This window comes from Pleurodeles waltl, chromosome 3_1, assembly GCF_031143425.1.
Source record: "Pleurodeles waltl isolate 20211129_DDA chromosome 3_1, aPleWal1.hap1.20221129, whole genome shotgun sequence".
NCBI lineage: Eukaryota > Metazoa > Chordata > Amphibia > Caudata > Salamandridae > Pleurodeles > Pleurodeles waltl.
The window spans coordinates 980,427,366-980,450,637 of record NC_090440.1 but is presented as its reverse complement, the minus strand read 5'-3'; the positions used below and the strand labels follow the sequence as shown (position 1 = coordinate 980,450,637).

At 42.1% G+C, this 23,272-nt stretch overlaps 1 protein-coding gene across 2 annotated transcripts in view; it reads right to left on the bottom strand.

Annotated features, from left to right (window-relative positions):
- Positions 1–4,389: 4,389 nt before the first annotated feature.
- MED18 (mediator complex subunit 18) overlaps positions 4,390–23,272 on the bottom strand; it is a 33,422-nt gene continuing 14,539 nt past the window's right edge. For both annotated transcript variants that reach the window (XM_069224098.1, XM_069224099.1), the window contains 2 exons: positions 7,091–7,174; positions 4,390–6,002 (listed from right to left, as the gene is read on the bottom strand). In XM_069224098.1, the coding sequence (XP_069080199.1) occupies positions 5,449–6,002; positions 7,091–7,163 (627 nt within the window). In that variant the 5' untranslated portion in view covers positions 7,164–7,174 and the 3' untranslated portion in view covers positions 4,390–5,448. The remainder of the gene's footprint in view (positions 6,003–7,090; positions 7,175–23,272) is intronic.

Here is a 23,272-nt window from a genome sequence, read left to right as displayed (position 1 = left end):
CATCTCCCCCGTGCTCACAACTATCATCAAGTCCTCCATAACCACAAACACCTTCCCGTCTCAATGGAAAAATCAAGTCAACGCCCTTTTGAAGAAACCAACAGTGCACTTCCAACACCCTCAGTAGCTACAGACCCATCTCGCTCCTGCCCTTTCCACCTTAAGTAATGGATAAAGCAATTAATACCCAACTTGCAGACCACCTAGACCTTCATCAGCTCCTAGACAGCTCTCAATCTGGCTTTTGAACCAACGGCAGCACAAAAACAGCCCTCATTGTGGTCACCAGTGACTTCAGAAGCATCCTCGACCAAAGAGAAAGAAACAAAGAAACTCATTTGTGGTGGCCCTTCAAGGATCGTGGATCAAACAAACATGCTTCAACGTCTACATGACACCCCTCGGGGACATCATCAGAGCCAACAGCATCTACGTAGTATCCTACGCCAATCACACACAGCTCATACTCTCTCCTACCGACTCAACCAGCATCACCAAAGTAAACTTCGCCAACTGCTTGAGCAAAATTGTTGCTTGGATGAAGGACAACTACCTACAGCTCAACACAAACAAAACTGAAGTCATCTTCAGCAACAACCACTCCTTCTGGGAAGCCTCTTGGTGGCCCACTGAACTTGACCCCCACCCATACTCTGTAAAGACAATGCCAATAACCTTTGCATCACCCTGGACACCAACCTCTCCATGAGCAGACAGATCAACGGCAGTCACCTCATCATGCTTCCACATTCTGCGAATGCAACACAAGATTTTCAAGTAGTTCCCACTTAACACCAGACAGTCACCCAGGCTCTTATCACAAGTAGACATGACTACGGAAACACACTGTACTTCAGAAGCCTAGCCCATGTTCTACACTGACTCCATACCACCCAGAATGCTGCCGCCAGTCTCATCCTCAACATCGTGTCAAATAACTACATCTCTCCAAACCGCAACAATCACCGCTTGCTCCAGGTCCAGGAAATATGTAAGTTCAAGCTACTCACTTATGTCTACAAAGCACACCACAGCACCAGTTCAGCTTACTGCAACCACCGCCTCAACTTCTACCAACCCACCAGACACCTTTGATCTGTACCCCAGGCAAGAGCACATCTCCCTTGCATCAAGAAGGCCAGAAGCGGAGGACTCCCCTTCTTATACCTTGCAGCCAAGACCTGGAATGACCTCCCTCAATGCCTCAGACCCTCCCCCTCCCTCATGGACTTCGGAAGAAACCTCAAGACATGGCTCTTCCAGACAAAACAGGCATGATCTACTCTTTTCCCCTCAGGCCTACACTACTCAGCGCATGGACACCCTTGCGGGTGATCAGCCACGCTCTACAAATCTACATAACCATTTTTAATTTGTTCTGTACCTTTCTTGTAGCAATAGCTAGATCTCTCCAATCCCCCATTAACGTGAACCTTCTGACTATTCATCTGTGCCTGAATTCTCCCCATGTGAAGTCTTGTATTTGGGATTAAATACATGACACCTGAGAGATTTGGAAACGGTGTGTTTGCTCCTTCAGTTCAAATACTCTGCTTTCACTGTATTCTGTTGCCACCCCCTAAAATTTACTTTTCTTTCTGCTGTGTTCCACTTGATATAGCAAATCAAAAACTCACTGAATACTTTCTACAGACCTTGAAAAATCCACTTGCTATTGCAAGCCAGATTTTATCAGGGCAAGCTATTTTTATGGCCTATCGGCCCATTCTGGCAGGAGAGCGTGACCTGGCAAAAAAACAGGCGTTCTGTTCATTTAGAAAGTGGAAGAGCACTAAAGATGCTTTCAAATATTGTTTTTATCTTGTCACATTTGCTTTGCTTTCAAAGACGGAGGTCAAATGTCACTGTAATGGGTTCTTTGTCTATATGGGAGGGATATTGGAATAATACTATAGGCCCGGCTTTAGGCTGGATAATGGCTTTATTGGTATGTATTTAAAGTCTCTTTTCCTCTTTTTGTTTTAGGTTTCTGGGTGGCTCGCTGCTGTGTTCATCCGGGTTCTTTTCCTTTCTTGTAGGTGTTCGGGTAGAGGTCACACGTCAGACTGTCCCTTGGTGGAGTAAGGTCAGTGCTCCTCTCTCGTGACGGAGGACCGGTTCCCCAAAACAGAAAGAACGGAATAAGTGTATAGGTAAAGGTATGGGTTTAATGGGGTTAATAGGGGTGGTGGGAGGATTGGGTTGTGGTTGGGTATTTTTAATTTCTAGTATATTTCACCTTCCTGTGAACACTCTCTCTTTTTCTCCCCTTTAGAGTCTTTCTCTAGCTGTGAGAAGGGTTTTATCACAGTGGGATTAGTTATTTTGGGCTCAATAGACTTCCCCTTCCCTGCAGTACCTTTCCCCACTCCTCCCTGTAGTTCCCTCACTCTTCCTCCCACCCTGTAACCATGCCGGCACAAAAGAAAGGCTTAGGTACGATCGTACATGTGAATGCCACACCCCTCCTGGGATGTGGCGGGCCCTTTCGTGGTGTCCTGGTTTCTCCTCAGTCTTCTCCTGCGGCGGGAAGAGATCTTCCCCTTTCTCCAGCTCCTTTGGGTTCGCTTCACGGGCTTCCTGGGATCCCTCGTTCACCGGCGTCTTCTTCCTCTCGGTCCTTGACGGCAGGGTTCCTTCCTGCTTCTCCGACGACGCCTTCGGGTGTCCGTCTTCCATTTCAGGTCCGATTCCGACGCATTCAGCATCTGACGTCACTCGCTCCAGTCTCTCTGGAGTGCCACGGGGTATGCCGTTGTTGGCTCCGGCTGATGGAGAGTAACCGAGGCGATAGACGCCCGGTTACAGTCACCTTATGTCTTCTTACAAAGTGCTGCTTGTTTTATCCTGGAAATTGGTATTCACTTTTCTTTCTCTGCCTGCAAAGCTAGAGGATTTTGTAGAGCGAACTGTCTAAAAGTCATGTTGGGGGATAGGAAGTGCAAAACGAAAGGCTGTAGGATGTCAGTTTTTTCTACCACAGCATTTAAATAGCTTGTAAATGAACAGTACACATATTTTAAAATATAACAGCATTTAAGGAGGCACTGTTTTGTAATTGAGTGCAAATAATAAATATATGCTAGAACCAGACTTTCACATAATATCATTTATACGCCATCTAGTTTTATCATTATACCCATGTCAGTAGAACATTTTGTGGCCATTTCAATGGAAATGTGCTGCCTGTAAAGGACAATGTGCTACCAACCATGCTTTAGTAATAAAAATATTTAAGTTGAGAGTTTTAAACATGAACTGAGAAACATTTCTACCCAAACCCTTATGACAATGCTATTAGTGAACTAAAAGGCAAGTCAGGGGCCATGTATACCTTATATGTTAGATAGATTAATTTGTACACGAAGCATAAGTTTAATCAATCAAATAAGAAAAATAGTTTTTTGTACTGCAGACATGCTGAACTCACACATTTGAAGGCGTTCTCATAAGTGATAATGAAAAAAGGCTGTTCAGTAAAATAAAATATCTGCCCAGGATCACACAATATAAGACCAATGTATGGGTCAAGAGCATAACAATTAGGCCAAGTAGACTGTTCAGGTCTCTAAACTTGAAGGTCTGGTAACAATTTTTGGAGACCTGCGAGTGCCAAGTAGTCGTTCTCCTTCAGTAGTGAAATACCTTCTTCGAAGGTTGTCACTAAAAAATTTGTCATCATGAAGTAAACTACTGAATCGTGTTTGAGAGGTAGTCGTCTTTTATAACTTCAAGTAGTAGTTCCTGAACATCCTGTTGCAAAACTTGTTTATGATCTGTTTTGTAATGCTATTGCTTTTGGTTTACTGTGGAGGGATGTCCTTATAAATTCTATGCAATATTCACATTTTATCACTTTAAACACCCACTTATCTCTGGTTATGCACTGCCACTTTTTTCTATGTAGTCCTTTATTTTGCCCTCTAATGGTGTTATGTGCTGTGGCATTGAATGAGAATGTCACTTAACGGCACGTAGTTCCAGGTTTATAATGTAGATCTCTTATAATTCCCCTTCCTCTAAAGCTTTGCCTGTTTTTCGTGGTTGCCACTGTGCCTGCTTTTAAAAAGCGTTTTCAGTGGATACTTTTTGAGGCAATGTGCTATAGGGAGGCCTTCCCTGGACTCTTCTATCAGACAAAGTTCCTCTGTGAAATAAAATATCTGTAATGCTCCTGTTGCTTTTTCTGTCTTATTTGCTTGTTTAGTGTTGCACTGATGTTCCATGGTTACATGTCTCTGGATTTAAGACTTAGGGGATGGCAAATGTAATGTCTCTGGATTTAAGACTTAGGGGATGGCAAATGTAAACGATATTCCTTACACAGGAGAACATTTATTTGGACCGAAGTCAATAAACGGTTAGAACAAATGAAAAAGCAGATGCATGTGACAATATCAAGTTTTAAATACCGTTTTGTCAAGATATTTACTACCACACTATGATGAAGGTACGCACATACAGGTACGAGAGAGATAGAGTCCTACTTTCAACAGCAGAGAACACAAAGTGATTATGAATATTTGACGACCATAATTGGTATGTCACAATACAAGAATGTTCCAATTCATTGTCAGAATTCTTAGAATATTAATTTAAATTGCAATGGAAAACTGCACACTTTATATTTTTGTAACACTAACTCCGTTTCCGAGGTTGATCCCTCAATTAACAGTTTGCACAACGTAAACAAACTCTTTAACGGGAGCTATCTTAAAGGTATTACATGCACTGGCTTTTAGCACCATTAATAGAACATATCACAGCACTAGAACCAGCCACAGTATTGGCACTATTAGCAGAGGTTGTGGCATGATTTAATGGACGATCCATAAACACATCAGCAGTTGAAAAATATGAAAACAAAACTTTAATTGTGCGAACACATGTCGATACTAGGTCATGCTCAGGCACTTGGACTCTGTAAGTCATTACATTTTAACACAAATGTACAGTTCAAAAAGCATTGTTAAACACGTCTTTACTCTTCCCTCCATTATTTTCAATGTTCTTCCAGAAGGCTCAAACTGGATTTAGTCAGTGGTGGTCTTTAATCATTCGCACAGTTCCAGAAGACTCCCCAAAGGTATTCTAGAATCTATTGACTAACCGAACCTTGCAATTGGATTACCCTCTCTTAAAATCCATGTCACTCCCCCAGAGCCGTATCCTTGCCCCATCTGACCTGTAATGTATCATCATCACCTTCCTTTACACGACTCGCACCATAACATGGCTTGTATTCCAACACTCTCTCTGCCCAGGGCTTGCGCCATTTTCGCTACCTCACAACTTGTACTGTTGCCATCCTAGAGCCTATTATCCCAAATCACAGGTCACTACTTTCACCATTGCCATGGTTAATGATCTTCGACCACTGGTAGTGTTATTCCATTGCAGGTGGTGCCCACCCTCCAGAGGTGATACCCTATTCCGTGGTGCCTCCATTTACATTACTCTTTTGGGGTCAATCTTCTCAAGGTGAACAAGAGGTTTCAGCTGCTCTGCAAAGTTACGCATCTCCTCTGAGATGACATCTTGCCCAGCAGGGGCCACCACACTCACTTCCACCAGATATGAGAGGGAAAGTGCCTCAATGCTGTCTGTGCTCCCCGGAACTAGCAAGCGGAAGATCTTGTACACCACTATCTTCATACTGCCCCGTCGGAAGATATGACCCTGGGCCACAAACTCATGATCTAGGCGGAAGCCCATCTCCAGCAAGAACTCCATCAAGTTGTCCGATGTGGCAATGTCCACACAGTTGCGCACCAGTGCATGCCGGCTCTTGTCCCCCATCTCAGGCTGACCCAGATAGCGGAGGTGCCAGGGCATAGTTGGTTTATCCATGGAGCGCCTAGCCCGCAGAACAAAAGGACTGCCCTGCTGGCCCTTCAGCAGGAAGACCATCTCATGGTCTTGGAAAGTTCCAGGCTCCATGTTATCACAAAGGCCACGAAGTCGGTGCAGGAGGCTCTCCAGGCTTTGATCCAAGACACTCCCTGATGGAACATAAATGACAACGCCACTTTATTGAACAATAGTCACGTTCAAATAAAAAAAAAAAACATTTCCATAGAAAAAATAAAGCTTTCTTTTAAAAGTGAGTGGCTGTGCTTCTTAACTTCTTTCATTGAAGCTGTTATAAGTCAGAGCATCACTAATAGTCTAGCGGCAAAGGGGTAGGATGCTGAGTTCTACATAGCCCTTCCCTGCTTGACCAAAGTAGTGCAAACATACAGAAATCCTTGTGGGATTATGCAGCAATTGCCTCAAATACACAAACTAGAAGAGCTTAGAATTAGTATGAAAACCATGAATATGTGCGACACAACATTTTTTAAACAAGGTAGAGGGTTTCTGTAATCCTTTGTAATTACTAAATCATGCATACAGAACATTTATTTAGTTACTAGTGACAGTACTGAAATGTAATTAAATCACCCATTGGTACAGGCTGAAGTCACAAATTACTCTCTTTCCAGTTCATCTCCAAATGCTTCCATTTATGTTCAACCGTTGAGCACCGCTGAAGCCCAGAACTACATCTGGCGTTTTAAGAGCAATAATATCTAAATGAAGACAGAGTAACAGCACATAAAGCAAATGAGGTCTTCACAATCCTCATTTTCTGGCTAGTTTTCATACATGGAGCACGTATGGCCTCAACCTTTAGGCTGATTTATCGGGGTTTCAGTCTCGGTCTTCATTTTTAAACTTGTTCAGTGTTTTGGTGTCCAAAACCTCTGCTGAAAGTCTGTTGTGCGTACTTTTACCTGTTTCCATAAGCCACCAGCTCCATCCTTTTATAGTGGTCTTGAATTCTAGGTGCCCCCTCCTTTTAAAGATTCATTATTTTTTGCTATGGTTATCTTATTTTTGTTCTTTAAGACATTTATGTAACTAGTCCTCCTTCGATGTAAAAACTTAAAACATGCAAACCTTCATGAACAGTCAAACATATGCAGTTAATTTCCTATAAATATACCAGAGTCTGACAATGAAGGTTTATAAACTTGGCAAGCAGCAGAGGATCCATAATCCACACACACATGAAAAAGGATTGCAGGAGAGCAAGGGTACTGCCTACCTTGTAGTAAATATTCCATCATGTTAATGGTACCTCCAGATACTGGCATCGCAGATACAGGTGGGGCCTCCATAGTGTATCCGCCTGAAACAGAAAAGAAAAAAAACTTGATACATTTTCAAGCAGAATATAAGAAAAAAATCTTAACTCCCTATGACAATGATTGATCATCAATCACTATTTATTCAGGCACAGGTATGGATTCCATTTACTTAACTGCATAAACAACTCCATTATCCCCCTGGCATTAAAATCCCAGCGATAAGAGACCAGAAATCTTTACAATGTCACTAGATCAGGGAGGTGCCAGGTGCTTGCACGTTTCTTTTGTGGGAAAATACAATGGTGTCTCTGGTTCATTAGCGTCAAGTACATATGGTTGTCAAACACCACACATTTAACATCCAAGCATCTGACAGATCTTTTAAAGGTCTAGGCCTTCATTCACTGGTTGCATGATGAGAGTTAAGCCTTTTATTCTCACTTGCTTATGATATACGTCTTAGGAAACTGAACCCGTAGCTTGTGGGCTTGCTACAGTCAACTTTAGCTGTTTGGGAGCCCTCATGTTAACAATACTTTAAAAGTATATATGTAAGTAGTGGTACAGAGAGAGAGGGATTTGTGTCAGCCGGCATCAGCAATTGGCTTTCCTTGGTTTTCCATGGTTTGCCGTAGCTTACATGGGATATCCATCAATGCCATGGACTGCTGCAGGAAGTTACATTACCCCATTTGTGTTTTCAGTGGGCTATGGTGATGGGGCTCAAGACGTTCTTCTAATAGACTGAGGAAGCAAAACTGCATGTAGCTATGACTCAAATGTGTGTGTTCTTTTATGTGCTTTTCTTACATGATGACATTTTAACTGATGTATTATGACTTTTGTGTTGCGGAAGTGCGTCCACTTTGGTTTTACAATATTTACTAATCACTGTTGAATGCTCATTTGTTTTACATTGCCGTCATAACAAGTTTTTGAACTTGCAGCTCTTTTTACTTCCGCAGGAATGACCTGTGCATACATAGGCTTTCTTATGGATGCACAAAAAGTTATGCTCAATTGTCTAAACTATCTACTATGCATTGTTTTACTAGTTTGCATTTTAAGGTCACCACTTATAGCACAAAATCTTCTGACTCATTTGTACAATACTCTTCTTTAAAAGTACAGCCCATATGTGCTACTGTGACCTGTTCAACAAGGGAGCCCTGCCCCGATTTTCCATATTCTTGTAGCCCTACAGATTGTTTCATTATGTTATTGCCTTGCGAGGACAGCTAGGCGCAACACACACAATGTTGCCTGTTGACAAACACACCCCCTTACTAAAATCTAAATTTATAGACTTTGCTTTTGCATGTTTAAGTAGAGCTAGACCTCTTGGCTTTACCAATACTTGTTTTTTTTCTACACCCAAGCAGATGGTATAATTTTTCCTGCGAACAACTCTCACAAATTTGGTGACTGAATAAGGACCATCAGGACAGAGATCAACGTCACATTAAAGCTCAGTCCACCCATGTAGCAGATACTGGCCTTATGCAAACCAGGAGCTTTGGAGTCCAACACGTGGTACTGGCTTAATGATCCCAACCAGCTACATTTGTGAATAAAATAGGTATAATCTTAGATGCTAATCTCTCTATAAATCTTCTACTGTCGTTTGTTTTCTACCTCAGGACCACAAATGCATCATATCCTTCCTTCCAAATGGTCAAGACCAGCAGGAGAGTTAACACTTTAACGTGCTTAAAAGCCCCAAACAAGAAAACAAAAGTTTATTACTGGTGCCGAAAGGTAATGAAACATTTGTGTGTGTTCTTGAATGGCCCCATTAATGAACCACAACACATTTTTAGCCTTTACAGCACACTCCAATAGGATACACCACTTCCCCAAATATAAAGTCGACAAGTGGGAATCTGCACACCAAACTGGAAACCATTTGAAGTGCTGCACTTAGGACCAACTTCACTGGCACTAACCTCGCCCTAGCATGTGGCACCTGACAATGCAACTCCACCACCATCCTCGTGTACACACCATAAAATGCAACGCATAGAATCACTTGCACTGCAACCCATTTTCACGTCAACATCTTACCAGCACAAGGTAATGCTTCTCCATCATTATCTGCCTCCCATGCCCCATCTGTAATACCCTCGATCTATACACTTCCAGTTGCTTATAATTCCTAACCACCCTACTAGTGTTCCACCACCTTTCGTTACACAAAATCAGCACTGCTACAAAACTTAAGCACCACAGTAAAATAATACAATTTGAGAAAACTGAAGCAAAACACAACTATCTTCTTTATAGAATTTACATAATAAACACACAACACTGACATCTTCACTCATCTTGGCACCAAACTGGCTGATCTACACTTTGTGCTAATAAAATACACTTTCCTTAACCATAAGCAAATCAACTGTGACCAACTACAACTCATTCAGGTTTCTTCCATCCTTGTCACCCTGGTGACAGCATTCGATTTGCAAAAAAAAATTACAAATAAAAAATCGATCTGAACTTGGACACAAATGAAAGTGAACTAATCACAGATCAGGAAAGACATGCCTTGACAAATCTATTAGTGTGCCAAACAACTGACCTTTAGATGACAAGGTGATATTGTTAAGGTCAAGAGCATCTGCCTGCACAAACGGATAAATTACATTCCTTTCTTAGCCCAACAATGATTGGAATACCCATCTTTATGAACGTATCCCGCTTTTATTTAAGACACTTATATTATGATTTTTCAACAAAGTGCAAGTCAACAGTTTTGAAAAATAGTTGAAGTGATTGCATAACCTTGAGTTGTTGGCAAGACATGAAAAATGCAATAAAATTGAATTTTAAATGAGGTTCAACATGGGTGTAATTCAGCCGTGGCTGCTGCAAATGTCAAGGGAGGGCAGGGGAGGCGGGAGGCCAACAGGGAAGGGGGGGGAACAAATAATAAAAAAATTAAAAAAACACTTACCCTTCCCGCCTCCGCCGACTTCTTCTTCCTTGCTCCTCTGCTGTTCTGGTGTCCCAGCATTCACTGGGACACCAGCACAGGCTCCCCAGCAATCCTGGTGCTGCTCTCATGCCAAGCATAGCATGAGAGCAGCGTCAGGATTGGTCTGAGCTGCTTGGACTGCTGCTCAGACACTGCCCTGAGGTCTGTGCAGTTTCTCCAGCCTGGCTGTTCAACTCGGCCGGGGTGGAGAAACCGAAGTGCGCATGTGTGCTGGCCGGCATAAGACAGCCGGCCAAACACACAGAGCACTTGCTGCACTCCATTCCCCAACCCCCGCCATGCCCCAGTCCCGCCCCTCCCTTCACATGCTGGCAGAGCCAGCAACAGAAAAATAAAATGATAATTAAGTTTTGTTTTTTTTCCTGCTGCTGGCTCTTAGCCAGGGGGGTGACACTCCTCCACCATTGCGTAGGAGCCACCCCTGGTGTAATTAGCAACAGAAGTGAGACCATATTAGTTGACTTGTGCTTTTCCTAATTAACGGTAGACACTTTTTGAATGCTGTAAGCAATGGTGTTCCATAGTCCTGTGACAAAGTCAGAGAAGTATGCACCGTGGACATTGTGTGTTGTGAATCCTGCCCCATGATGACCTCCGCACTGTGTGTCAACAATATGAAATAGTTCATGAAGTAATGGTGTTTGGGCACATCAGCCTATAAATTTATTTTAAAAAGTCTACATTGTAAAATTATGTATTTTCTAATCAACGTAACTATTCTCTCAGTGTTTGGCCTAGTGCCATGCAACTAAAGTCTTTGATTCTTAGTGCTTCTGAAGGGTCATTATAAGGCATGCTACAGAGAATGTAGTGTACACCAACATAAGCTTTTGGTATCACTTCATATTCTAAAAGAATTGTATTTTATGTTTATAGCGCTTACTACCTCTGACGAGGAGTCAAAGCACTTTTCAGCGAGCAGCACGCTACTCCGGAACCCAAAAGGATTAGTACAGGGAAACATGAGCTAATTTGAGCTGTGGACATGCGAGTTGGATTGAATAGAATAATTGAAGGATATTAGAGGAAAGAATCTAGAAAGTGTTAAATGGGAGATCATAGTAGTAAGATTAGGTTTGGGCTGAGTAGGAGGAGAGATGGAAGAGGGAAGAGTCTGTAGAAAGGGATTAGGGAGATCATAGTTGTAAAAAAAGGAGGTTTAAGATGAGTCAAAGGAGAAATATATAAGGGAAGAATTTAGTACGGCTATTTGGAAGATCGTAGTAGTAAACTGATGTTTGGGATTAGCCAGCAGGGAGAGAGGCGGGAAGAGTCTAGGAAAGGTTATTTCGGAGATCACAGTAGAAGAATGAGGTTTGGGACGAGTCAGAGAGTGGAGACAGAGGATAGTTTGAGAGAGGTACAGGATGAGACAGTGTAGTACATTGGAGAGTTTTTTCCTTGTACAGTAGGAGTATGGTAAGGAATAAATAGATACATGAATATATAGAAAGGGAATCTATGTATAAGGAAGATAATATACTGAGATTTAAAGTTGTATTGTATGAACACAGATTTTCAAGTATTGCAGTATTTGACGGTAATTTATTTTTTATAACAACTTTTTTTTAAATCTTTTCCTCAATATTTAAATAATGACGTGCTTGTAGTTAAATAGTTACGATTATATATATATATAGATAGATATATATAGTAATATATTATTACAGTAAAGAATCTTAAGGTTAGAAGATTTCAAAAATATTCTTTTAAAAAGAGGAAATATAATCTGTGTTCTTAAAAAACAGATCGACAACCAAACCCACTGTAGATTAGACTATCTGGTTTCATAGAAAGCAATCAAATTGACCTACATACTCTGGGAGCTGCCAAGCCTCCCTTTTAATCCTAATCTCACTAAAGGAAGGTCTCCTAAATTGGGAATATAGTGATTCTGCAGACAGATCAAGGGACACTGGCCAATAGTGAGACGTCAACACATCACATAATGTTATTATCATACCAAACAGTGTATGGAGAAAACAAAGGTCTTTACCAGGGTTGATAAATTTGAGAAGTCCATTACATCTCCCAGGTTCTCTAGAGAAGTGGCAAATACCGCATCTGATTCCCACGATAAACCTGTATTCCTGCCCAGTAATTTCGGATGCACGTTTTACCTGCTTTCAACATGGGACGTGTCTGGCTGAAACACTCCTGGCCTCTTGTGTTCCCGTGGGGTTCATAAACCCAGTAGGGCCTGTTAAGTCAGATTTTTAGAGGCAAAGTGGGGAATTGCCCAGGGGTCTACCGTTGAAGGAGTATCCTGGGAAAGTGATTTTTCCATCTATCTGAGCTCTGTCAACTCCATTCAATTAATAAAAGATATTTGTCACAGCGCAAGTTACTGTTAAGACTTGTGCAAGTAAAAGCGTATTTGTATTTGAATATAGTTTAGTGTTCATCTACAATCCTTGTAGTATTGAACGATACCGGATGAAATCGGATAAACCTCATTTTGCAAGTGGGTCCAGATGCATGAAGCAATAAAGGTCGAGCTTAGCAGTGCAGACTGTTCAGGTCTAAGTAGACGTTGATGTTTAATAATCAACTTTTTTGTTAAGAAAGCATAAGGCTGATTCCAGTTCAATGGATTTACGGATTGTGACTATAGATGTCAAGCAAAGTTGCAAGTAGTCCCTTGTGCACAGAGTCACATGGCTGGACTTTAGGGAGAAATGTCAGTTGCCCATGGATACAAATGTTACAGGCTACTATTACCATGTTTTTCATCTACTGTGGGACCATCTGAGAGGCCTTCTTTTTAGAAATTATTCTTTGCAAATAAATCGCCCAATCTTAGGCCAAAGTCCCCTGTTTAACATGGCATAGTGTCAAAAGGGGAGTGAGGCAAAGGAAGACTAGCTCTCTGGGGGCAAAGCAGGGCTTTGGGCTGCATTAACTGGTGCTTGACTTGGGTCCTGGGCTTGTCTGCTGCTGTGGGTCAAGACGCTTGCACAGAAGCAGAGACATAATAGCAGAGATCTGGGCATAAAAGAGGCTAGCAGAGAATCCGGTTGTGAGATCTGCAAAAGGGTAACACAAGGGATGAGCTTGGAACATGGTCGGTTGAAGTGTTGTATAATGATACGATGGAAGAAAGGCAGACAGAGTCAAACAGGGAAGGTTAATATACAGATGGCAGAGGGACTGTCACAGAATAAGGAAGACTAGCAAACAAAGACAAGAGTAGGGGCGTCACTAGACCAAGAAGTGAGATACTAAAATATAAAATCTGACAGCTAGACAATGTTATACTGTAAAGTCATTGGGCAGTGAAGGTTTGTTAGATTACTAAGAAGGTTAGCCACCCCCTTGATATCTATAAGCAAGGTCATATTGCGGTTTTGCAGCTGCGTGTTCTTCATAGTTATGGATTTGCCACATCTGCCACATAATCCATGATAGTCTGCATAATCTGCGGATTTTAACAAAAAAATGACTTCTAGCTCAAATGTATCATAAATTACTAAAATGTTGGCAACACATTTTGTGCAGTGGAAGGTCCTTCACAAAGGTTGACTAGTAACCTTTCTGCTGCTTATTATTGTATGTGTGTGTTAGCTAGTACTAATGAGATACAACCTTTTCCTGACATATAATTTAGTCAATCCTGCAGCATAATTAATTCCAGTGGGCCTTCCCGTAAATCGCTTTCTCATTGCCTTTCGAGTTTAACTTGTCCCTCTCTTGATTTGTTCACAATCCTGCAAACACTCTCGGGAAGAGTCATCTCAGATACCATACTCTTACATCAGAGGCACTGTTTTAGTTAACTTTAGAGTTGTAATAAAGAACTAGAATGCTAACTTACCTTGGAAAATATGACAGTAATGCGAGCCATGCGGCTTGACATACTATCTTTAAAATGTCTCACTTTCCTAGGCACCAGGAGTCATTTCAGAGCCGAAAGTTTTTTTTTTTTTAATCAATGCTGGGGCCAAGTTCCAAAAAATAGGGGAGGTTGTAAAATCATATTCTGTGTGATGCTAGGCAATAGTCATTAGAATTTAAAAAGTACACAAACTACACAGCTGCATTGTGTGGCAACTTTAGCTAAACCTTGCTTTTTTAAATCAACAGCTTCACAAGGAAGTTATTCATTATATGACCTGAGCATCAATCTGTCCAAAGCTGCAGAGCTATTTCTGTTATCTCCCTCACTACACAGATAGCTCACCTGTGACACAGTAACTCATAGTTGCATACCTTTGATTAATGTTAGCCCCCTGCAGTGATATGCCTCTGTTATGTCCTGAATCACTATTCTCCCCGCATTGTATGATGTGCTCCACTTGACTGGAGGACTTACCAATCTGAATGCGAGCTATGCCCGGAAAGCATACTGAACAGTGCAGAGCAAGAAACTTTATGTAAAGAATGAGCAACACAAAGTCCCAAAGAGACTTAATTTAAGGCAAAATTCCATGTAGATTTTGCTCTGACATTTTCAGTGGCAGCCTAGATACAAAACTTCTACTTAAGCAAGCACTAATTTCTTGTAGGCATGGCTCACTCTAACATGGGTCTCCACTACCAGTCAGCATTAGAAACCCCCAGGAGCATATACATTTCCTAAAACAGCTGAAAACATTGCTATTTCCGAGACAACTGCATCAACCAAATTCCAGCAACATAGCTCAGAAAACTGTCTCTACCTCATGTGCAATCCTCAGCTTACAACCCACAAATTGCAAACAACTCAAGCAGCAAACTGCTTCCAATATGGAGATAAGTTAAGAAGGGCTGTCCTACGGTTCGCTGTAGCATCATATAATTATGCACCTCCATATATAATAGTTACGGCCCACATTAAAACTAAAATCATAACATGCAATGGTAAGGAACAAATTGTAACTTATACCTCGTAAATTCACCAAAGACATATCTACTAGGAGGGTTGTCCATCACCAGCATTGTACAGCCAAAAACAAAAAACACAGACATCACTAAAAGAACAAGGGGTCTGTCAAACACTGCTGGAGAATCCACCACTGCAGGTTCCAAATATCTACACAATCCGACCGCTACTTTACTTCTCACAAAGGCACTCAGCTACGATGATAGTAACAATTCTCCATTAATCTCTCCCTCCAACTGTGCCTGCTCAGGACCACAACTATACACAAAATCTCAGATTGGACAACCCAGTCCAAGTCCAGAGCTGTTCGAAGATATCAGCATACTGAAAACCCTAAAATTGTGCATCTGTCTCTTACACTTCAGCACACTGCTATGTGCTGCGTCCTATAACACGATAACCGGACCTCGGTGCTCATTACGCACAACATGGAAACACTTTCCACAAAGGATCAAAACAAAGAAACATCCTTGCAACTACATACCCTACATGGTGTACCGTGCTACTCATATGTGCAAGCACTTCAGTGCCCCACATAGAGGTAGTAAGCACTATGTAAATTGTGCAGTGCAATACAGTAAACAAAACATGCTGACATACAGGTAAATACTCTTTTTAGTTGTACTTCACCATTTGCAGTGTGTCAGAGAGATGGGATTTGTAAACTAGAATATCCAAATTCAAGCAGAATGTGATCAGAAAGGAATCCCTTTAAAAAGTTTGCCTCCGCCTTTTCTAAAACTTCCTAAAGTTCTTGCCAATCCACTTAGCATGATACCCTTTACATTCTAGTCAATATGATGTGTTTATTGAACAGAGATCCAAGTGAAACAACATCCAGAATTAAAAGACAATAGCAGTTAGAACAGCCACTGTTTTATCGGACTATAGATGCAGCTAGCAATAAACTCACACTGTTTCAACTATAATAAACAGGTTTAAATTGTTACAACTATTTAACTCCAAAATACATATTGTTCAACACCATAACAAGGAAGAAAGACCAAGCTTGCCTTGGAAAGATTTGAAGCTGACAAGTTACAGTTACAAATAACCATCTTTTCACAACTTTAGACAGTGCCCTTTCCATGTCCCCTGGTAGACGAATGTGTGTGCATGCGCAGTTCTTTCACAGTGGCTGCTTGGTCAGAAAAAGCATCAGCAGGAGGCAGAGACTTCCCATTCTGCAGCAAACAAAAGCCTGGAGAGTGATCACTGCAGCTCCTGCAGGCCTTTCAGGAGTCACATTCGCTCAAACCCAGAACCCACCATCCAGGAGAGCCCACCCCGTATCAAAAGTACTGGTCCTAAGAAGAATGGGGGTGGGGTGATAGGGGTAGAGAGTCTACTGTATGACTACAGATGTCCTTGCGTACACTGGTATCCTTGGTCTGTGGCAGTAACTTCATAAGAAATAACTTCACAAGGTAATAACTTTGAGACTGCTGAATATAGGTGATTTTTTTTTATCACAAGACCTCCAGATGCACAAATAAAAAACTGCTGATCAAAAGTAAATTTTCTTCAACTCAGATGGGCCCACCAAGCAGGGAAAATGGGCAGGGTCACAAAGGGCTCTTGTAAGAAGGGGCCTTGATGTGAAATGTCTTTGCAAATGCTGCAGGGTATGGTATGGCCTTATCTAGCAAGCTTACCAATACACTTCCTGGAAAGACGGCAGACTAATAAGGAGCTTATCCCTTCTTTGGGACACAAGCAGTATTAGTGGTGAATGATTATGTTAAGTCCTTTTTTTTATTTTTTTATTACACAACTTTCACTTCGTGCAGCTAGGTTCTGAGGCTCCTCTTCTGTAAAGTGTCCTTTTGCATGGGTTTCAGTACCCCAATCCACAGACATGAGGCTCCTTAATTCAAGGCAGTTTCGTGCAACACTTCTAGGAGAATACAAGACTTTAGGTTCAATGTATAAGCTAGCAATGAGAGACTAGTGGTCTTCGCACTCAGACTGATGTCTTAATTCTAGCATTGGCAAGAGAATTTCTCCTTTGTTTTTGTATATTAGATACAGGCTAACCGCAGTCTTTGTTACACAGGTGTTGTATGAAGAAGGGATGAAGCTACACATGCCCTCACAAGGTTACAGCAAGCTAGACTTTAAAGGAAACAATGTGCATCTCTTCCCACCAGCTACTGAAGACTGGCTACATGAAAACTTCCAGGGGTGAGGGCATGAAGATTCTATGACCGGCTCTCAACAAAAAACAAGATTTGCAAAGCCAATAGGTTTCACCTATACAAGAGCTATTGGCTTTGGCAATGTGTTTTGCCATGCTGTACATAAGTGTGGCTACTGTTTAGCAAGGCTAAATGTTAATGTTGTTAAGTGCAGCTGCTACCACAAGGGACATCCTGGCACTCACCTACAATCAGCACAGTATGATAAAACAATGCCATATGACCAAAAAAGAGTGAGTAAGAACAGTAGGGGCCTTAGCGGGAGGAGAACAACAAGGTATTTCATTGTTTCCTAAAAAAATGTTCATTTTTTGATCTGTCTAAGAGTGTTAGGAAGTCTATTCCAGGCTCTTGAGGCTAACACCGAAAAGGATCTAACCCCTCGCTTGAACAATCTGAATTTTGGTACATTGAGAAGGTAAGAATTAGTTGATATTAGTGATCTGTGGGTGACAAAATGAAGGACATTCTTATTAAAATATCTGGGCCCGGGTTCTATGAAAAGTGACCAGAGAATTAAAGAAAATGTTGCTTAGAACTGGTAGCCACTCCAGTTGCCTCAGGTGGTCAGAAACAGAAGTTTGAACAGGGAGCTTGAGTACCAGTCTTACTGCGGCATTCTGAACTAACTCTAGTCTGCTGATAAGAGTATTTAGGTAAACCTTTTTCTTATTTTTATTTTTTTGTCATTATGAACTGCAAGTACAAAATTATTGTTATATGCAAACAGTACAACAGTAAAAGCGGTCATGCACAGAAGTCATCACATAAGCAAATCACAAATTAAAGCGAATATCATAATACAGCAGTAAGGCTCATAGGTACCGAGCTACAAAAAGAACAGAAGATGGTCGGAATGCTGAACAAATCAAACATTAACCCCCAGTCACAGATCGGGGTTTAATCCACTGTTTTTTGCACACCATGCCTTTCCAATTTGAACCCAGCCATATGAAATACAGTTTTGACCCCGCTACCCATGGGAACAGTCTACCCTGACCTGCCAGGCCAGGTCCTCACTGGACCAGAAACAAGCAACCAGGAGCTGGTTTAGGGGTATTACCCCTTATCAGCCAGGCTAGCTTGAATCCGGTGTCAGCCACACAAATTTGAGTTGAAACTTGGGTTGGTTAAAAAAACACTACTGCAACAGAATCTGGAATTAAAAGGAAAGGAAAAGTTCTAAAGTGTCATGGCGCACCAAATAAAGGGGAAGTTGTACATCAGCAGGACATGCATCTAAAACCTGAAGACAGCAGTGGAAGGGTAATTCAACTATTTAGGTAAATCTAGATAAAGACTGTTGCGGAATCGAGCCTTGATATTCTAAGTGCATGCACCACTATTTTACAGACCTATAGAGGAAGAAAGTCAAGCAACTTCTTTAATTACCACATGAATGAAAAATTGCTGCCGTTCCTTGGGAAGGAGGGTTGACTAATCCCTCTGGCCACCAGTCAGTCGCAGTAAACGTATTATTTCTTCCAAAAAGTAGAATCTCAAATTTTATTTACATTACATTTTAAATGGTTAAAATTAATGTATACTATGACTTCAGTTAAACATGCTGTAAATGTTTTTGTTCTGTCCCTGCAGAATCTTTGTCAAGGAATAGAATCAATTGAGTATCATCAGCATAAAACTGCGTTTTGTAATATTTTGACATCTGTGGACCCCCTTCTGGGTCACTACTGGAAGGCAAGGAGCCCCACGTAAGCAATTTCTGTTTTGAACCTCAAAACAATGAACCAAAATAGAGCAACAGTATAAATCTATCAAATAAATTATGAATTATTTTCTTTAATTCACAAATAAAATATATATACAAAGAATAAAAATATAATTCTAATGGGAAGGTTGGAACTTTTCAAAATGTAGTATTATTTGTAAAAGACAAAGCGATATGCTAGACTGTCATCACTTCGCCTTTTTTGCTCCACCCAGATCCTCTCTTTTTGTTGGTGCATACTATGCTTCAGGTCTCGCGGGCCCCAGGAGCCCACATACTATGGGCTAAGAACTGCTGGCATAAGAGACAACCGCGACCTCAAAGATTCTTTGAGTGAGGCTAACGGGGTCATAGAAATACTAAATAGGGTAGGGCTTAATGATGGACCCTGAGAGACCGCGTACTTGAGTAGTTTTTATCCGGAGTTTAAAGAGGAGACTGTCACCGCCTGTTTCCAGTGATGATTAAAACAATTGCAAAGCAATGCACAGATTCCAAGGTCAGCCTGATGCTGTAACAAAAGGGCATGCAACATCATTGCAAACACAGCCTAGAGATCCAAAAGGATAAGGGGGTGTTATGATCTTTATCTAACATTCTGATGGATGCAGATACTTCAAGAACAACTGCCCGTTTAGGGATGTGGAATTTCTATCGCCCGACTGTAGGAAAGTACCATCTTGCCTGGCATGTTACCCCCATTTTTCACTGTATATATGTTGTTTTAGTTGTATGTGTCACTGGGACCCTGGTAACCCAGGGCCCCAGTGCCCATAAGTGTGCCTGAATGTGTTACCTGTGTAGTGACTAACTGTCTCACTGAGGCTCTGCTAATCAGAACCTCAGTGGTTATGCTCTCTCATTTCTTTCTAAATTGTCACTAACAGGCTAGTGACCAATGTTACCAATTTACATTGGCTTACTGGAACACCCTTATAATTCCCTAGTATATGGTACTGAGGTACCCAGGGTATTGGGGTTCCAGGAGATCCCTATGGGCTGCAGCATTTCTTTTGCCACCCATAGGGAGCTCTGACAATTCTTACACAGGCCTGCCACTGCAGCCTGAGTGAAATAACGTCCACGTTATTTCACAGCCATTTTTCACTGCACTTAAGTAACTTATAAGTCACCTATATGTCTAACCTTTACCTGGTAAAGGTTAGGTGCAAAGTTACTTAGTGTGAGGACACCCTGGCACTAGCCAAGGTGCCCCCACATTGTTCAGAGCCAATTCCCTGAACTCTGTGAGTGCGGGGACACCATTACACGCGTGCACTAAATATAGGTCACTACCTATATGTAGCTTCACAATGGTAACTCCGAATATGGCCATGTTACATGTCTATGATCATGGAATTGCCCCCTCTATGCCATCCTGGCATAGTTGGCACAATCCCATGATCCCAGTGGTCTGTAGCACAGACCCTGGTACTGCCAAACTGCCTTTCCTGGGGTTTCACTGCAGCTGCTGCTGCTGCCAACCCCTCAGACAGGCATCTGCCCTCCTGGGGTCCAGCCAGGCCTGGCCCAGGATGGCAGAACAAAGAACTTCCTCTGAGAGAGGGTGTTACACCCTCTCCCTTTGGAAAATGGTGTGAAGGCAGGGGAGGAGTAGCCTCCCCCAGCCTCTGGAAATGCTTTCTTGGGCACAGATGTGCCCAATTCTGCATAAGCCAGTCTACACCGGTTCAGGGGACCCCTTAGCCCTGCTCTGGCGCGAAACTGGACAAAGGAAAGGGGAGTGACCACTCCCCTGACCTGCACCTCCCCTGGGAGGTGTCCAGAGCTCCTCCAGTGTGCTCCAGACCTCTGCCATCTTGGAAACAGAGGTGCTGCTGGCACACTGGACTGCTCTGAGTGGCCAGTGCCACCAGGTGAAGTCAGAGACTCCTTGTGATAGGCTCCTTCAGGTGTTGCTAGCCTATCCTCTCTCCTAAGTAGCCAAACCCTCTTTTCTGGCTATTTAGGGTCTCTGTCTCTGGGGAAACTTTAGATAACGAATGCAAGAGCTCATCCGAGTTCCTCTGCATCTCTCTCTTCACCTTCTGCCAAGGAATCGACTGCTGACCGCGCTGGAAGCCTGCAAAACTGCAACATAGTAGCAAAGACGACTACTGCAACTCTGTAACTCTGATCCTGCCGCCTTCTCCACGGTTTTCCTGGTGGTGCATGCTGTGGGGGTAGTCTGCCTCCTCTCTGCACTAGAAGCTCCGAAGAAATCTCCCGTGGGTCGACGGAATCTTCCCCCTGCAACCGCAGGCACCAAAAAGCTGCATTACCGGTCCCTTGGGTCTCCTCTCAGCACGACGAGCGAGGTCCCTCGAATCCAGCAACTCTGTCCAAGTGGCCCCCACAGTCCAGTGACTCTTCAGTCCAAGTTTGGTGGAGGTAAGTCCTTGCCTCACCTCGCTAGACTGCATTGCTGGGAACCGCATTGTTGGTTTGTGTCTTTCCTGCATTATTCCTCTAACACGACTTCTTTATCCTTAGGGGAACTTTAGTGCACTTTGCACTCACTTTTCAGGGTCTTGGGGAGGGTTATTTTTCTAACTCTCACTATTTTCTAATAGTCCCAGCGACCCTCTACAAGGTCACATAGGTTTGGGGTCCATTCGTGGTTCGCATTCCACTTTTGGTTTTGGAGTATATGGTTTGTGTTGCCCCTATCCCTATGTGTCCCCATTGCATCCTATTGTAACTATACATTGTTTGCACTGTTTTCTAAGACTATACTGCATATTTTTGCTATTGTGTATATATATCTTGTGTATATTTCCTATCCTCTCACTGAGGGTACACTCTAAGATACTTTGGCATATTGTCATAAAAATAAAGTACCTTTATTTTTAGTATAACTGTGTATTGTGTTTTCTTATGATATTGTGCATATGACACTAAGTGGTACTGTAGTAGCTTCACACGTCTCCTAGTTCAGCCTAAGCTGCTCTGCTAAGCTACCATTATCTATCAGCCTAAGCTGCTAGACACCCTATACACTAATAAGGGATAACTGGGCCTGGTGCAAGGTGCAAGTACCCCTTGGTACTCACTACAAGCCAGTCCAGCCTCCTACATTGGTTGTGCAGCGGTGGGATAAGTGCTTTGAGACTACTTACCACTCTTGTCATTGTACTTTTCATAAGAGAAAAATAAACAAAACAAGTTCAGTGTATATACACATAGCCAAAAAGTTTTGCATTTCCTCTTTTCACTCTTTTCTAAGTGCTGAAAAGTACTTCTAACTTTCTAAAAAGTTCTAAAAAGTTTAAAATGTTTTTTTCTGTCTTTCTAAAAGCTCTGACAAACTTTTTCCTCTTTTTCTATCACTTTAACTCTCTCTTAAAATGTCTGGCACAGGCCAAAATGTTGATCTGTCCAAACTTGCATATGATCACCTTAGCTGGAAAGGAGCAAGGAGTCTCTGCATAGAGAGAGGTTTGAGTGTAGGGAAGAATCCTTCCTTGGAATTGTTACTAAACATGCTTAGAGAACAAGATAAGGCTAAAAGTGCCCCATCTGTTGAAAAAGTAGCTAATGGTTCCCAATCTGATCCAGGGACTCCCCCAGGAAAAGATTCTGGAAAGAAACTTCCTAGCCTGCCCATTACTAGACAGTCTAGCATAGTTGGTAATGATGAAGAGCCACACCATACAAATAGTGTTGTCTCACATCATAGCAAAAGCATTTATTCACACCACAGTGGTACTGATGTTTCTGTTAGCCAAGCTGTTAGGGTACCCTCTGTAAGGGACAGGTCTCCTTCTGTTCATTCCCATCATACCTCTGTATCTAGAAATGTCCCTCCCACCAAACCTGATGACAGATTTTTAGAAAGGGAACTCAATAAGTTGAGGGTGGAACAAACCAGACTGAAGCTTAAGAAGCAACAGCTGGATTTGGATAGACAGTCTTTAGAATTAGAGAAGGAAAGACAGAAGTTGGGTTTAGAAACCCATGGTGGCAGCAGCAGTATTCCCCATAGTCATCCTGCAAAAGAGCATGATTCCAGGAATCTGCACAAGATAGTTCCCCCTTATAAGGAGGGGGATGACATTAACAAGTGGTTTGCTGCACTTGAGAGGGCCTGTGTTGTACAGGATGTCCCTCAAAGGCAGTGGGCTGCTATCCTATGGCTATCATTTAGTGGAAAAGGTAGGGATAGGCTCATTACTGTGAAAGAAAATGATGCCAATAATTTTACAGTACTTAAGAATGCACTCCTGGATGGTTATGGCTTAACCACTGAACAGTACAGGATAAAGTTCAGAGAAACCAAAAAGGAGTCTTCACAAGACTGGGTTGATTTCATTGACCATTCAGTGAAGGCCTTGGAGGGGTGGTTACATGGCAGTA